Genomic DNA, 15,499 nt, shown 5'->3' with positions numbered 1-15,499 from the left:
AAAGGACACTGGACAACTCTACACTTAAAGCAACAATGGGAAAACCTTGTAGTCAAATCAAATTCCTTGCTGAGTGGCTTCATTTCTTACTATGGTATTCCTGTGGAGTGGATTCAGGGCTTCATTCAGGGAGTGGGAGTTCCTGTGTTACGTTACTGACAGTGTTGGTGACAGACACTGCCCTGCACAGGGTGGTGGGTTACCTTGAGGGTCTGAAACACAGCAGTAGCAGGAAACTTGACTAAACTATAGAGCAGCACAACTAGATACAGGAAATGCCATCTTTGAACCTTTGTAATTCTGTGTGAGCTAGTCTGGAGTAGGCTTGAGAGCTTTCCCAGCAGTTGTAAATCAAATGTGTATATTTTGGAGCTACAGTGTTTATTCATGTGTAAGTAACAGTTCTGCAGACTAATTCCAGCAATGCACTATATAATAAATCAAAAAAGAGGTGTTTGATTATGCCCTCTCTGACTTCAAGCCACCAAGGTCTTAGTGTCCTCAACACAGGTGATTGAACTGGTTTTCAGCTTATGGGATCAGTAGTGAACCTGTTGACTTCCTAAAGGATGGGCAAAACCAGTCATGCAGCTGCTGTGAGATTTGGGACTGATAATCTCTGTGTTGTGTGGCTCTCAAGGACAGAGGATTTATTTGCCAAACATAGTGCAGGCTGTGTTGCATCATCACATGCAGCTAAATATTAAGTTGAGTCCATTTTAAGTGGGGAAATAGTGAAGTACCTGTTTCCACACTGCCTGTTTCAGTGCTGAAAAGCTTGACATGTCTGTTTTTCACAAACACATTTTGTAGAAATGTTTACGTGTGTACTTCCAGGGAAGGGTGTTCATGTTGCTCAGGTGTTTTCTATGAACTTACCATCTTAATTCCAAATGGTTTTCAACTTTGGTATTTGATTCAATCCCTTTCCTATTGAATCAGTATTGGCTTTTGAACACGTGTCTTGGATGAACCAGTGTCCCTGGATGAAGGGCATTTAGTCCAGAGCAAGGCATGAAAATAAAATGTCTCTGTGGTAATAAGAGGGTTTTTTTACTTTTGCTGAGTAGAAAACTGAAAGTGCTGTGAAGATGATCTGTATGGCCGTGGTACTGTCGAGGGAGAAAGGAGAATTTAGTCTTGGTGGTTCAATCACTTTACAGATCTTCCTTTTAGAAATTTGAGTCTGAAAACACTAAGTTAATCTCTAGTGTGTGCTCCGAGATCTACCTTTTCAAGTGCTGTATCATTCTCTCTACAATGTCACATTGAGACCCAGCAGAAAAGTTGTGTAGTTTCTAATGAGAGCATTGTGCTGCTATTGCCGTGGGTTGAAAGCTTCCTGTCTGCCTTTCACAGAGAAATCACAACAGGTCATCCTCACCCACAATGCTGGCTTCAGCATCACTGCAACACCACTATTTATGTCCTAGAAGATGTCAGATGAAGGCCTTTCTTGTCCTAATGAGTCATTAACACTGTGTTCCAGTTTATTTTTTACTCAGGAATTTACCTAACAGAAGAATGAAATTACTAACTTCCTTTTTTTCCACTTTCTTTGATGCGCCTGCAAAAGGGTTTTGGTAGTATGAAAAGGTAGGAGAAAATGCAATGGTGCTTCTCAGGATGCTTCCTCTAATGTAGCTCTACATTTCTTCTCATAGCAGTTCAGTTTTGTCTCACAGATCTTATGTAAAGCATCTTTCTCCTAAGTGTTCACAATCTTGAAATCCCAACTCCCCATTTTATCAGATGTCAGCCTATCTTGGAGAGAAGGCTCCTTACAGATTTTTTGCAGAGGCCTAAAGGTAGACAAGTTGTTGTCAGGATCATATAGTGAGTATATGGCAATGGTATGAAAAACAGAGCCTGGGTCCCAAGATTTTTTTATTGTGGTGCTTTAGCTATCCTGCTTTGGAGAGAAGGTTGAGAGAAAGTTCTTCATTTCCTCATAACGCTTGCAGATGGGTGTTGTTCTGCTTCAGTAGCTAGGATTTATTTCTTCACTTAGTTAAGGGGCCCCTGAAGACCAGGTTCCCTGTTTCACTTTGTCCTTAACAGAAAGCACCTTTCTGAATGGACTGTGCTCACCCTGTGCAAAGCTTAATTTGTCTTCTTTCCTCCCCACGTGTCAGCCTGCCAGGATGGCTCTACAGAGCCATGCAGCTCTGTATTGCATGTGGCCTCATCATTGCAGAAATAAGATTGTGCTGGCCAAAACCACGATGAATTCTTGAAGGTTGCCATAAAGCATTACTGCAGCCTTGCCTGGGAGACAGTGTTATTCCAGAGCACTGTTAGTTAGGAGAGGCAATCAGTGTGTCTTTAACTGAATGGTGCCAATGGGAATGGCATGTTAGGCAGGGCAGCTGCAAGCTCGGCCTGAAACACGACCACCCTTGAAACCCTATCTCTACCCCACTGACCCGTGCAGGCTGACTTCATACTGTGATGGGAGACCACGTGGGTTGCGTCAGTGCCTGAAATGTAATTGCATCCTGGCAGTGGGGCAGATCCTGCCTGTGTGACTGATAATGTGTTACTTGAAGCAGGGGAGGAATTGCATTTATGCATGTTTTGTGTAGCTGACCATGGAGGACTGACCTCAAAAGCTCCCTCTTGTGCCTATGTCCTGGGTTACCTGAGTGGGAAGTGTTGGCTGTCCTCATTGGGCTAAATGAAGTTTTGGGGCAGGTTCTAAGTAGCTATTAGAAAAATGAGAATGTGTGATGATGTTTCTCAAGGGTGCTTCCCAACAGAGCCTGTAATCCCTCAACTAGGATTTCCCCACAAAATGTGCTTCCAAGTGTTACACGCTCACAAAACTTTTGGCAGGCTGGATAGTGTCATCTTCATGATAGATGAAACTGGGTGCCAGAGGTTTGTTTGCTCTAGTTTTATCCCTTGCATTCACAGTTCTCTGGCTGTGCAAAGCTTTTCCTTATGCCCCTTGATCTAAAACACCCCACTAGAGGAAGCTCGCTGGAGTAAGGGGAGGCTGTAATGGACCTGGAAAGAGAGCCAGCCTCTCTTCTTCTGCCAAGTCCCTGCCACAGTTACGAACCACAGTGGGAAAAGGGGGTGACCTTTTTCCTTTTTTGTGCTGGGTGAAAGTCACTCTCTTGCAGAAGTGCAGAGCAGTGGAGAGCCTGATGTGTGACTGGAGCTCGCCACGATAAGCTGGTTGTTTTCCCTTCTCCTTTCCCCTCCTCGCGCTGTGCTGGGCTTATCTGGCCGCCTGAGTTATGTTAAGTAGCGGGTGCATGCTTGCTCTCTGTTCTCCTCGCTGCTTTTGCTCCTTGGATTTCAATTCCAAACATGGTTATCCATTTGGGGTCTCTCTCCGTTCCACTGCCAAGAGATACACATTCCACACTCATCACCAGCTCCCTCTGCTGCTCTCTCACGTTCGCTATTCCATTTGCTGCAACGCAGGCGAGACAGGCAGTGCAAGGAGATCTCTGTCCTGTCTGTGAGTTTTCCAGCTAATGGCCTCGACTCTTTTTCTGACTGAGCTGTTTTGGCCTCACATTTGCCAGCTCCTTTTCTCACTGTTGTGGCTAAGAAGGGGGCCAGCCAACGCTTTGTAAGCCACAAAGAGGAGAAGTGAACGCTTTTGGAATTTTTCGGGTGCAAAAACATTCGGCAGCACTTTTTTAGCATGTTACTTTGAAACACTGCTGTGGGACCAGACGGTGCACAAAAGGAAGAGGAGGAGGAACAGCTACCCCGCAGCTCTGCTTTCCAACCTCTGCAGCACCCTTTGTGTATGACAATTCATTTTGAGCGCAGGACGGCTGGGGAGGGTGGGGAGTGGGGCAGGATGGGCGCAAACAGCCCCTCCTGGGACCAGGCTGTTCTCCAGCCTCCGGTGTGTGATGCTTGGAAGGAGATTACGGAGGAAGCAGCCTACCAGCTGGCCAGCTGCATTGTCCTCCTGGGTTACATGGGGGGAAGTGGCATCTTTGGGTCCCTCTATATCTTTGGCCTCCTGGCCCCAGGCTACTTCTGCTATGCTCTGTGGGGCTGGCTGAGTGCTTGTGGGCTGGACATCTTCATCTGGAACATGCTGCTGGTCCTCGCCTGCTTGCTTCAGCTGGCTCACCTGGCGTACCGGCTCCGCAGAAACACCATCCCAGAAGAGTTTGACCTCCTCTACAAGACCATGTACCTGCCCTTGCAGGTGCCCCTGGAAGTCTACAAAGAAATTGTGAAGTGCTGTGAGGAGCAGGTGCAGTCGCTAGTCAGAGACCAGAATTATGCGGTGGAGGGCAAGACGCCCATTGACCGCCTCTCGCTGCTGCTGTCTGGCAGGTAAAGGCTCCCCCATTTCTGAACAAAGTCTGACAGCAAACTGCTGTGGCTTTTTGTTGTATTATCACCCTCTGTAGAAACTGGGGTGAGGATTGTTTCCTTCCTCTGATAAGGATCTGAGATATGCATGTTTGTTGGGGAAGGGGGAAATTTGCTTTTTGGGGTGTTAGTTTTGTTTTGTTTTTCTAACTTGAGAGTATTTAAGGGAATGGTTTACAGACTCAAGCTGTGGGCAATGAAGTGGAGCTCAGCCTTACCTGTGATACTTTTGATGAATCCTTACCCCTTTGTCTGTCATTTTGAAGTGATCTTAATTCTGATGGGAGCAGACTGGCTGTGAGAATGTGTTTCTCAAGGCAGGAGAGCTGTTTGTCTGGACCTGGGGATACCAGGCACACCTCTGTGATGTGAAGAGCTGTGTGCTGAGTGTGCTGAGGCCTCAGTTCACCTGCTCTCCCTGGCCAGCCGTGTTCACGGAGAAGTTCCTGTTCCAAACACCTCAACCCTCAGGGCTTTGACATTTTTCACTTTGAACACCATTTCCTCAAAAGAGAGAGTATTTTCCTGTGGTGGATCCTGCCTAATCAGGTGCTTTTCTTTCCCTGTGCTGTCAAGTATTTGTGATATTCCTTCTTCTGGACCACCAAGGAGAACCTCAGGGACCTCTAGAGAGTGACACTGGAGATTTGACAGAATGATCAAATACTGGCATTCATTCACCTGAGATCTGCTGCCTTTAGCAGCATATCCACTTAACAATTTGCAAAATCCAGATGCATACAAATAGCAATAGTGTTGGTTTCCAGTCTGCTGCCAAAAACTTGGCACTAATGTTACATAAGAATGGGAAAGAAAGAAGATCTCTAAATAGTAGCAGTGCTGAGCTGCAGGAGGTGTGTCTCACAAGAATTTTCTTTGGGAATACAAAGCATCACCTGGGGCTCCTGTTTTACTGCAGTGACCAATCCTCTCTGATGAGGGAGTTTGCAAAGAAGAATGGCTGACCTTCCTTTTTTTGGTGTTGATCCCTTTTCTAAGATGTGTCAAGAGCACCCTGGGTCCACCAGGATATTGAATGGCAAAGCACTGGAGGTAAATTTGGTATGTGTGTTTCCAGTAGTGCTTCACATTACCAAACATGTCTGGTGAGCAGCTGGCTCTGAAATAATAATAAATATAATTAATAAATAATAAATAAATTCCCCAGTAAATAATATTGCTGGGGAAGAGTCTGTGCTGTCTTGACCTGCACTGGATAATGTGATGCTACTCTGTGGGCATGACAGTGCTGCAACAGACAGTAAGATGGCCATGGTGGGTAGTTGTTGGGCTCTCTTTTGCAGTGGTAAGGATGCATCTTGGCTGGTAAAGGATGCTCCATGGAGGTGGGAATAGATTTACATTTCCTAGTACCCACTCTATTGTCTTGCTGACCCAGCAGAGAATTGCTGTTATGGTGCTCTTTCTTAAACTGAGCAAGTGGGGTCTTGGAAATGCAGAATATGCCTGGATTAGGAAATGTGCTTTACAATCCAGGACCCTTGCAGGCAGCACTGCCAGCAGATTAGAAGCCAAAGGTGAACAGAGTCTTTTAACTCCTGAAGGCAAGAATTGCTTTTGTGCATCATACAGCAGGGGTACATGGTGACAGGAAAGCAAGAGGCCCCAAGTCTGGTGATGCAGAGCTATGAATAGAACTCCAGAGTGCCCTGGCATTGTCCCTGCTTCAGGCCTGTGCAGGTCCTTCTCCGTTCCCACAGCAGAGCTCAGTGCACATTTGACCTTGACCCTGGCAGGCAATTGTAGCAAAAGTAGGCAAAAGGGATACTTAGAAGGCCAAGAGAAAATGAGCCTTAATGTGCAGCAAACTATGAGCTCTCAGGGTGAACTGTGAGGAACCATGGGCAGTGGGATTTTGGGGGATCCTGAGTGCAGTGACTTCCCAGTACCAAGACTGGGAATGCCCTCATGAAATCTTGGAGACAGGAAGGAGATACAAGTACAAAGAGCCACAGGCTGGCTTAGAAGTGCTTAGAAAGCAGCAGCCTGTGGGCTGAGAAGTCCTGGGTTAGGACCAAGCATTGCACCTGTGAGGGCTGTCTTTGTAGCAAGGAACAGAACAGAGATGGAGTATGGGGAAGCAGCAGCAAATCCCACAGAGAAAGGAGAGATAGCCTCATCACTAAAGCACCTGCAGCTGTCCCAAGAAGGTATGAGACATCTGTGAGACAAGTATTTCTTTCCTCCCTGTTTGGGACACACTGTTTGAGCTATCAGATTTATGTGACATCTGTTTTGTGGCCTAAGCCTGTCTGCCTCACCTGTCCTCTGCAGGATCCGAGTGTGCCAGGATGGACAATTCCTTCACTACGTCTTTCCATACCAGTTCCTGGACTCTCCAGAATGGGAGTCGCTGCGACCTTCTGAGGAAGGAACTTTCCAGGTAACCACAGCTCACCTTTGCTCCTTGGTGCTTTGCCGCACATCTGAGAAGGAGGTAGAGAGGCCTCATTTTGCCATTCAAAGCTCACCAGGAATACTTTCCTCCCCTTCCTGGTGGTTTAGCCAGCACAGGATTGTGTGATCAGCTGTTTAACCTTTTTTCCTACCTTGTTCTGAAGACCTCAGGGCATGCTCCTACTATTTGCTGATAGCAAGGAGGGTGGAGCATGGTGCTCCTTCCTGTTTATCAGGGAATGGAGGTGTCAGACTGCCGGCTCTCTCCCCTTACAGTGTTCTCTAGTGCCTGTACTGATGCATTTGCCCTGCACGCTGCTAGCAGGGGGCATTGTCCTAGCATCAGGATGGCAGCCGTGGCAATGTGCAGCAGTGATGTAAATCTATAAACATCCTGCTCCTCACAGAAGTTTCTGATGGTCATTTGTTTTGGGTGGAGAAGCAGAAAGGATGATTCACACCCAAATATGGTTCTTTCTGAGCAGAAAGATCCCCTGCTGAGACGCCAGACCAATTCTTATTTGCAGTAACTGAAAGGATTTTGGCCTTGCTGTCAACACCCCACAGTGTTTCTTTGGCTTTCCTTCTGGAAAAGATTACTTAAGCCTACATCTCTCTGTCTTTAACACACATCTCAGGATGGCCTGATACCTGTCAGGATGTCAATCCTCATTACGTCAATTAGGGCATATGAGGAGGGATTTTGCTAATCCCTTGGGAGCATGGGAGGGTCATGAGGGAATGATGCTTTCTCATGAGGGTAGCCCCAAGCAAATTTGGTTAAACCAGGGCAGCTCTCCAAATCTGCTTTCCTAGGGTCTGAATTTGGCTCGTGTGTGAAAGGTTCATGGTGATTGCGCCTGAAAACAGTGCCATCACCAGTGGTTATGGTTGTAGGGGATAGCCAACTATGTGACTGTGGCACAGGACTACAGATAGTGAGCAGAAATAAGGATGTTGGAGCAAGATAATGAAGTAGAAAAGGCAACAATAGCATGGCTGTGCTAGGGCTGGTGATATCTCATGTTTTGCACAATCTTCAATCTGGCAGCAGACTGCTGCTAGCTCCTGGGCTGTATTAGCTCAAAAATCCAGCAGAGACAGTCATGGGCTACGGGCAGGGAAATAGCTGACTGCAATGGCTGACTGCAGGCATGCAACCTGCAAAGACATCCACAGCATTTTCTGAGCTGATTCCTGTGGAACTGAATGTTCCCAGACCTCCTGAAGTCTTCATCTGTGGTGCATGAGACAGACTGGGAGCAGGCTAGGGCCAGGCTGCACCAGCCCTGCCAGCACCATGCTCTGGCACATCTCCTGCTCTGCAAGACAGGGCTGGTCAGTGAGGTCAGCTGTGCCTGGCATCAGGATGGGGAGGTAGAGCCCTAGGTAGGGAAGGCCATATGCTGGAAATGCCTCAACCCCACATGTGCTTATGGAGGAGCATGAAGAAGTAGGAGCTGTGTGAGACCAGCAGTCACCAGGTGTCACTTGACCAGTCCATGTACCTGGAAGGACCTTACTCTTGGTGGCCATGCTAACCATGGTGATGTGCTGCTTTTGGCAGCTGTTTAACACACTCGTCCCTCTCACCCAAGCAGTTAATAAAACTCTGTAACTTACCTCAACCTTGTCTTAGCAACACAATAATTTGGTTTAAAAAGTGCATGTTGGACTCTGGGTGTTTGCTGGAGGAAGGCATGGAAGGTTTTTCTTGCCTGAAGTTTTTCTTGCCCCATTGCTCTCTGGATTGAACAAATTCAATTCTGAGCCCACTGAAAAATGCCAGAAGCATGACTTAGTCTACAAGAATAGCTGCCTTCCTTGAAATTCTGCTTTGGCTGATTGCTTCCCACAGGACTGTTGGGTCCGAGTGCCTGAAGGAGTTTGGTTTCAGGGCTGGCACTTTCCCCCAGAAGACTGAATTACAGGCTCTTGCTGATGCTGGAGCACTTGTGTGAGGGGGGATTCAGGAGTGAAATCTGTCTTGCTGTCCTGGTTTGGTGGCAGGTTTGCTTATTGCATCTCAATCCCTCACAAGAAGGGATCACTTTTGATCACTGAACCAGAGGTTGGTTAGGAAAATGAGATTCCGGTCATTTCAATTTCTGTGTGACCCTTCTTTTTGCTTGCCTGGCCTGGGAAAGTTCTCAGGTTTTATCTCTTATATTTCTTTCATCAGACAGCTGTTTGCAGGGCAATGGCATTAAATATCAAACCCAAGGACACACACATGCAGCCAAGCCATGTTCAGCTTCCCAGTGGCCCTCTGCCATGGCGGCTGACCAAGGAGACCCCTGGGCACAGAGTGAAAGGGAGCCCCCGGGATATTTTGGTTCCGGCACTTGTTCGCATGCCAGTGTCTCCATTACACTCGGATGTTCTTCTTTGGCCCAGGGCAGCTTGACCCTTCCTGCATTTCTTGTCTTTATTATTATTATTTATTATAATATACACTTACATACTATATAATGGTTTTCACTGAAATTGTTCTTGTCCTATACTTAGGGGGAAAAAGGTCTCTCTTCACACTGGCAAAACCAGAAGGAAAATGAAATGTTCTCTAAAATCAATCCAATAAACCCTCGTGAGTTTTCTACATATACATGAACACAATAAAACCTTTCATTTCCTCTCTCACTGAGCTGTGCTGCAATGTCCTTCAGGGCCATTCAGCTCTACAGAGTCTAGCAGAACTGCTGAGACAGGATGTCCCTCGGGCACAGGATGACCAGGCAAGCTTTTCAGGTGGCCCTTCCAATACTCAGGGTCTTCTTGGAGCAGGGCCTGTGGGGCTTTGCAATCCGGCAGCAGAATGGGTCAGCAGCCTCCCCCAGGGCTCCTTGCTGGCAACTCAGGCTGACTGGGCATGCAAAAAAATATCCCCTTCTGTAGCATTTCTGAGGGATAGGGATGTCTGTGCTGCCCTGTTCATTTCAGCTCCATCTCTCAGATCTCAATAGGGAGCATCATCTGAAAGCAAGAGGGTGAATCGTAGCCATCCATGTGGCTGGGTTAAATGAGGACATGCTACTAATTGCATAGGAGAATGGGGGTTTTGCCTCCTTAGGGAGAGGAAACAGCAGCAGGTAAGGATTTATCCAGTCATTCAACCAGGACAATCCGGCTCTCCAGCACCACCATCTCCAAGGGGAGTAGGATTCAAAGGGGCTGAGGGCATTCCCTGGAGTGAAGCACATTGCTCCAAGGTGGGTGACCCCGCCCAGGCAGTGGAATTTACTCCACTCACTCCCTGCCCCACAGGTCACGCTGACAGCCGAGACTGACTGCAGCTACATCACCTGGCCGAGGAAGAAGCTGTATCTCCTCCTGAGGAAGGACCGCTACATCGCCCGCCTCTTCTCCTCCCATCTGGGCTATGACATCTCGGAGAAGCTCTACTCCCTCAACGAGAAGCTCTTCGCCAAGTTTGGCCTTCGCTTCGACATCCGCCTGCCCAGCCTCTACCACGTCCTTGGGCCAGCCTCCTCGGAGGGGGAGTCAGAGGACTGTGAGGAGCTGCTGCCGGGCCCTGGCCAGGCCAGCGTCTCTGAGCCGCCGCCGCAGCCGCCGCCGCCCCCGCCGGCCCCGCGCCCCCGGGCGTCCCGGCCCGACAGTGATCTGCTGGGTGAGGACTCCACCAGTCTTGTCTTGGAAGATTTTGCTGAGTTGCCGGGGTCTTTTATGGACTATGTGAGCGAAGGGGAGTATATGAAGTGAGGGCACTCCTGGCACGGGCACACCTCACCCTGTGTGGGACCCTCGCGTAAGTACCCACTTGCAGAGCAAGTCTTTCCCGGGATGCATCTGCCTGGACAGAGCACTGGACCCCCTTTGCCATGGGTTTGCACCTCTGCAGTGTCTTTTGGCTCGCTGCCCCAAGGAATCCCAGAAGGTGGGCTCAAGCTATGTGTTTTCCTAAGGAGAAGCAGCAGGGCAGAGGCTTGGCTCCAGGCACCAGCTGTACTGTGGGGTAGAAGGGCCAGTAGCCTGAACATAGAAAGCTCTTCCCTGCCCAGTTCTCTCCCCATCCCTGAAGAGAGGCAGAAACACTGAAATGGTGTCCAGGCTGGCAGGTGGTACACCAGTGGTCACAGAGATCATGAGGTAGAGCTATGCCAGGAAATACTCTAGTATTGAGCTGAGCAAGAGCTCTGCAGGTGAGAAAGCCCACATCCCAGGAGATGCCAACAGGACTAGAAACAGCTCCAGGGTTTATAGCAGATTGGTAGCAAGGAATTGCTATAAACCCTGCAAGTGCTCAGTCTCAGCAGGGGGACAAAGCTGAGAGTCCTTCCTCTCCCTGCCCACTATAGCTCATCCCAGCATTAGATCTGTCCTCCTTGTTTCTGCTGAGATTCACCTCTGCCAGATCAGTAAGATGTTGAAAATTCTGCCCGGTGTGGTATAGGTCTTTCCTCCAGTCACCCTAGGTGGACTGACAGGCTAAGCATTGTTTTAAGATGCCCCAAACTCTGCTTTGCAGTGAGTGGGAATGAGATGCTCTCTTCCAAAATGTCAGCTCCTTACTCCACAAGGGAAAAGCATTCTTGTGCCTGGTGGCTGTTGGGGCAGAAGAACAATGCAGGCAAACAGAAATAGATGGGAGAGTGGCTTGTGCTTGAAATTCAAATCCAAGTGGCCCAGAGAGAAATTCCACCCTGAGCTACTTTTAGCTAGCCACTGCATGCCAGCTGCTACACACCAGCTGCAGACCCTAAAATGTGCATTCCTGCTGCCGCCCACAGTAATCCAGCTGCCAGGCACCAAGCTTGGGACTGGGATTTCTGTCCTAGAAGTGACCCCTGCATGTGTCTCAGTTGGGTCTGCACAGCAGGAAGGAAGTTGCAGGGCTGGGCTGCAGCTGGGGTGGCTGCCTTCCATCAGGCAGCCTTGAACACAGCAACATTGCACCCTGCTCTTCTCTGTGCCTGCTTGGGTCTACTTCTACCTCTGCTGTGGACCTAGTGGCAGGGAGCATTGGTCCTGGCATGAGCCCTGACAAGTCTGCATTATTCTTCATATTATCTGGGATATAAAGAAAGTGACCAGGGAAAGAATAAGTGTATTTGTGGGTGGATCAGATAAAGAGTTAGCAAGAGTTTTGATTAGGGTTTTGTTGTTGTGGTTGTTTGGTTTTGTGTAGTTGGTTGTTGTTTTCTTTTTTAAGGAGGCAGAGAGAGGAAAAAAAATCCACATTTGTTCTAGGAATGTGAAGCCCCTGGTTTTGCTGGTAGGCTGCTAGAGATATGAATTTGCAGCTTTTTCAGTCCTTACTTGGAGAGGCAGGAACACTGAATCACTTGTGAGACATCCATCGTCCTAGCTGTCAGAGTGTCTGTGAAAATGTGCAATCACAAGTGCATGCAAGAAGTGTTGTGAACACAGCAAAGTCACTTTGCCTGTGCTTTGATTCTATTTTGCCTTCTCAGAAGGAGGATATCCATTCTCAGATCACTGGTAGAATTCTCCTGGTTGATCAAGCTCAATAAAACCAGAATTTCAAATGCAATAAAAAAGGAAGAAGGCTAGTAACTTGTGGCTTTTTTGGAAAATTTCCACCCATTTTTGGCAGTGAGGCAATACTGTGAACATACACACAAGGGTGAGTGTGTGTGTTGGGCAAAACTTTGCTACACAGTAAAAAGCTATTTTTTCTTTCACACAGTCCTCTTCTGAGCTGGAAGCTCTTGTCTTTCTAGATCTTGTGACAGAGACAAGAGTGCTGCTATTGGCAGCAGAGGCCTGCAATAAAAGCCAGATGTTTAGAGGCTTGTATTTGAGGTGGGAGAGGAAGATGATCTTCCATGTCCGTCAGTCTGGAGACAATAGACAGTGTGGTATTTTAATTTTTAAGGTAATTAGACAAGGAATCAAAAACTCTGTTTATTGTGCTCATAGTGGTGGAATGAGAACTTCCCTGTTACCTTACTTGGCACTTGTGTGTCCTAACCACATCACATCCCAGCACATCCCATCACATCCCAGTGGCACAGCAGCAGTTGTCACATCTGGACAATATTCCACAGTGACTTGAGTGCCTCCCCACAAAAACTAGTGATACAGAGGGCCTGCAGGTTCTCCCTCTGTCCAAACACTTGTCACAGCTCAACAAATAATCCAAGCAGGTTTGCCATGGCTCAGGTAAAGCACTTTCCTAACTTTTTCATACATCTGTAATAAACAAGGAAATCCCCTGAAGTGTCATTCTTCAAAGTAAGTCCCTGAGAGGAGAGCTCCCCTGGGGCTTTCCCCTGGTCTCTGCTCTCATTTCCTTTCCCAGTAACTCCCTACATGGGTAATCACCTTGCAGCTCTGTAGATTCCCTATGCTGAAGTGCTTCTGTGGGTGACGTTCCTTTTCCTTTTCTGTCACTACAGCAGCCACCTTGCAACACTGCAGTTCAGGAGGGCAATTCTTGAATGCCCAAAGTGCTACAAAGGTCATACACAAGAAAATATTCATGGAACATATTTTGGCCTACTATTTGTGTCATCTAGTTCCTTGAAAGTGTTTCTAGTCTGCTTATGAGTAAGATGGACTGTGATATCCCACTGATGAGCACATTCATTCTCTAAGGAGGATGCTGCCTGTTCGAAGGAGGCAGGTTCAAAGGTTCTGTTCACTACTTGCTTTAACAGTATAGTATAGATCAGTGCTCCAGGGGAAGCTAAGCTTTATTCCTTGCCAGGAAATTTAAACAATCAAGAGCCACCTGCTTTTTCTCCTGTTCATACTGCATTTGTTCTAGTTTGTTGTTATCAAGTGCTTGCAGGATGTGTAGCTGTTGCTACCTGTTTTTTACAGTTACATCTTGGGGCTGCCTTTCTGTTTGGTGGGTGAGATAGGTGGATGGATGCTTGATGGTCTGCAACTTGGTGTCTAAGTTAGCAGTTAACGTTTTGTACCTGCTTTGAGAGCAAAAGCAAAGCAGCTGTGGGCTTTGTTTAACCAATATCACAGAAGCTTTGTGGAAGGGTTTGTTTTTGCCATCTCAGAATGGGTGCATAACCCTGTTTCCTGATTTATCAGTTGTTGAGGAATTACATAGATTTGCAGTTTTGCAATGTCATAGGAGAGGAGGGGAGAAAAACAGGTAATGGTGGGCTCCATGAGGTTTGTGTCTTGGAAAAGTTTGAAAGTATGGTAGTAATGGTGTGCTCTCTTTCTCTCTCTCCCTCTCTCTCCCTCCCCCCTCTGTTCCCTGTTCCCCTTTTCCTCTCTCCTCCACTGCATTCCTTCTGCAGCCTCTGAAAACCATCTCCAGAGCTCTCACCCTCTCTGCAAAGGACGAGCCCCTCTGGCTCCCACCCAGACCCCTGAACTCTAGGGAACAACAGGCTGCTTTCATCCCGAAGCCCCTCCAAGGGAGCAGATGCTCACACAGGTTTTTGACCAGAGACACTCTTTAGCATGCAGAGACGTCTGCCAGCAGATATCTACACTCAGGAGCACATGAAGCACATGCTTACGACTGCAGTGTGACACTCCAGCACCTCCTACCCCATGGCTGTTCACCAGAGCTGCCTTCCCCAGCGTGCTTCCATGGTCTGTTTTCTAGTCCTGCCTCTCTGAGGTTGTCAGCAGCTCTGTCACCAAAGTGCACCAAAATCCTGCAAGCAATTCCAGCCTGCTTGCAGAATCTGTGTTCCTTTTGATTCAATGATTCCCATTAAAGGCAGAGATGAAACTACTGGTGTTTGAGGATTTGAAGAGGGAGAAAACAGCTGAAGGGAGGGAGGGAGGATTTGAAGAGGGAGATCACTTGAGTGATCTCAAGGCACAGAGTGGATAGGGCAAGGGGAAATGGGCCTGACAGCTTTGGTAAAGGGCTTGCAATGGAGAGTTTGATGATATGCATCTCGCTGGGCATCCACTCTAGTAAGACCAGAAATTACTTTTCCAGGAGTTAGGATTTCTCATTTATGACAAGCACAACTTCTCAAAGAAGCTGGTGAAAAACCACTTCTGATTGGTTGTTTGCATTGATTCTTGAAATAAGAAAGCGAAGGAATTGAGATTGGGAACAGGTGTAGGAAAGAACATTTTTGTTTGTCTGCTCAAGGTGGGTGTGACCTCAGGGTACACAAACATCAAATGAAGAAAGTAATGGATACAAAACATCTGTGAAGAGAGCAGCCATTGGTAGGAAGGACAATGCCTTAATGGAAGCAGTCTAGAAATGGAAGGCCTCTTCCAAGTTCAGCTGCAACAGGATTTGTCTCATGAACCATTCCCCAGCCATTTCTTCATTCAGGGAATTGGAAGTACCTGTGGAAGAATCCTGTGTCTCACAGAGCCTGGTGCAATCAAGTTGAGCACTGGGAGTAGGAGCCTCTCCAGGGCAGGTATTCGGGGAAGGAGCAAGGAATGTTGGTCCTTCCCTCAGCACAGGGAAGAGTGTCCTTCAGTGCCTCTTGGCACAGCCATGCTGGGGCACAGCCATTCTGCCTGTGGGGCTGGCTTTGTGCAAGCCCTGGGCTGGTGGAGGCAGCCCCAACTGCCCTGCCCTGCTCACACAGGGGCTGTGGCCCAGCCTCTGGTTTGGCCTGTCTCACAAGTCTCAGCTGGGCAAAACCTGTGCCCTTGGGATCTGGCACTCTTGCCAAGGGCCTCTGGAATGGTGGGTATGTGGGATCTGTGATGTACACAGCTCCTTGCAATGCTCACCTTTGCTGCCACACCAGGGCAGGAGAATGGGGCTGCCCCAGGCCTGGGAATCATCCTG

At 48.0% G+C, this 15,499-nt stretch overlaps 1 protein-coding gene across 4 annotated transcripts; it reads left to right on the top strand.

The window, feature by feature from the left end:
- The first annotated feature begins 3,808 nt into the window (after window positions 1-3,808).
- On the top strand, window positions 3,809-14,461 carry POPDC2 (popeye domain containing 2). 4 transcript variants are annotated; one of them, XM_066569405.1, is made up of 4 exons: window positions 3,824-4,314; window positions 6,649-6,757; window positions 10,036-10,399; window positions 14,019-14,461. In XM_066569405.1, exons 1-4 carry the CDS (start codon window positions 3,824-3,826, stop codon window positions 14,099-14,101), a joined length of 1,047 nt encoding a protein of 348 aa, XP_066425502.1. In that variant the 3' UTR covers window positions 14,102-14,461. The 4 variants fall into 4 exon arrangements, with proteins under 4 accessions (XP_066425486.1, XP_066425502.1, XP_066425494.1 ...); XM_066569397.1 differs by having other exon boundaries at window positions 10,036-10,487; window positions 14,041-14,461; XM_066569414.1 differs by lacking the exon at window positions 14,019-14,461 and adding an exon at window positions 10,416-10,439 and having other exon boundaries at window positions 10,036-10,242.
- Window positions 14,462-15,499: the final 1,038 nt, after the last annotated feature.

The sequence above is a fragment of the Molothrus aeneus genome, chromosome 2, assembly GCF_037042795.1.
Source record: "Molothrus aeneus isolate 106 chromosome 2, BPBGC_Maene_1.0, whole genome shotgun sequence".
Taxonomy (NCBI): Eukaryota; Metazoa; Chordata; class Aves; order Passeriformes; family Icteridae; genus Molothrus; species Molothrus aeneus.
This window is presented reverse-complemented; position numbering and strand designations above follow the sequence as displayed.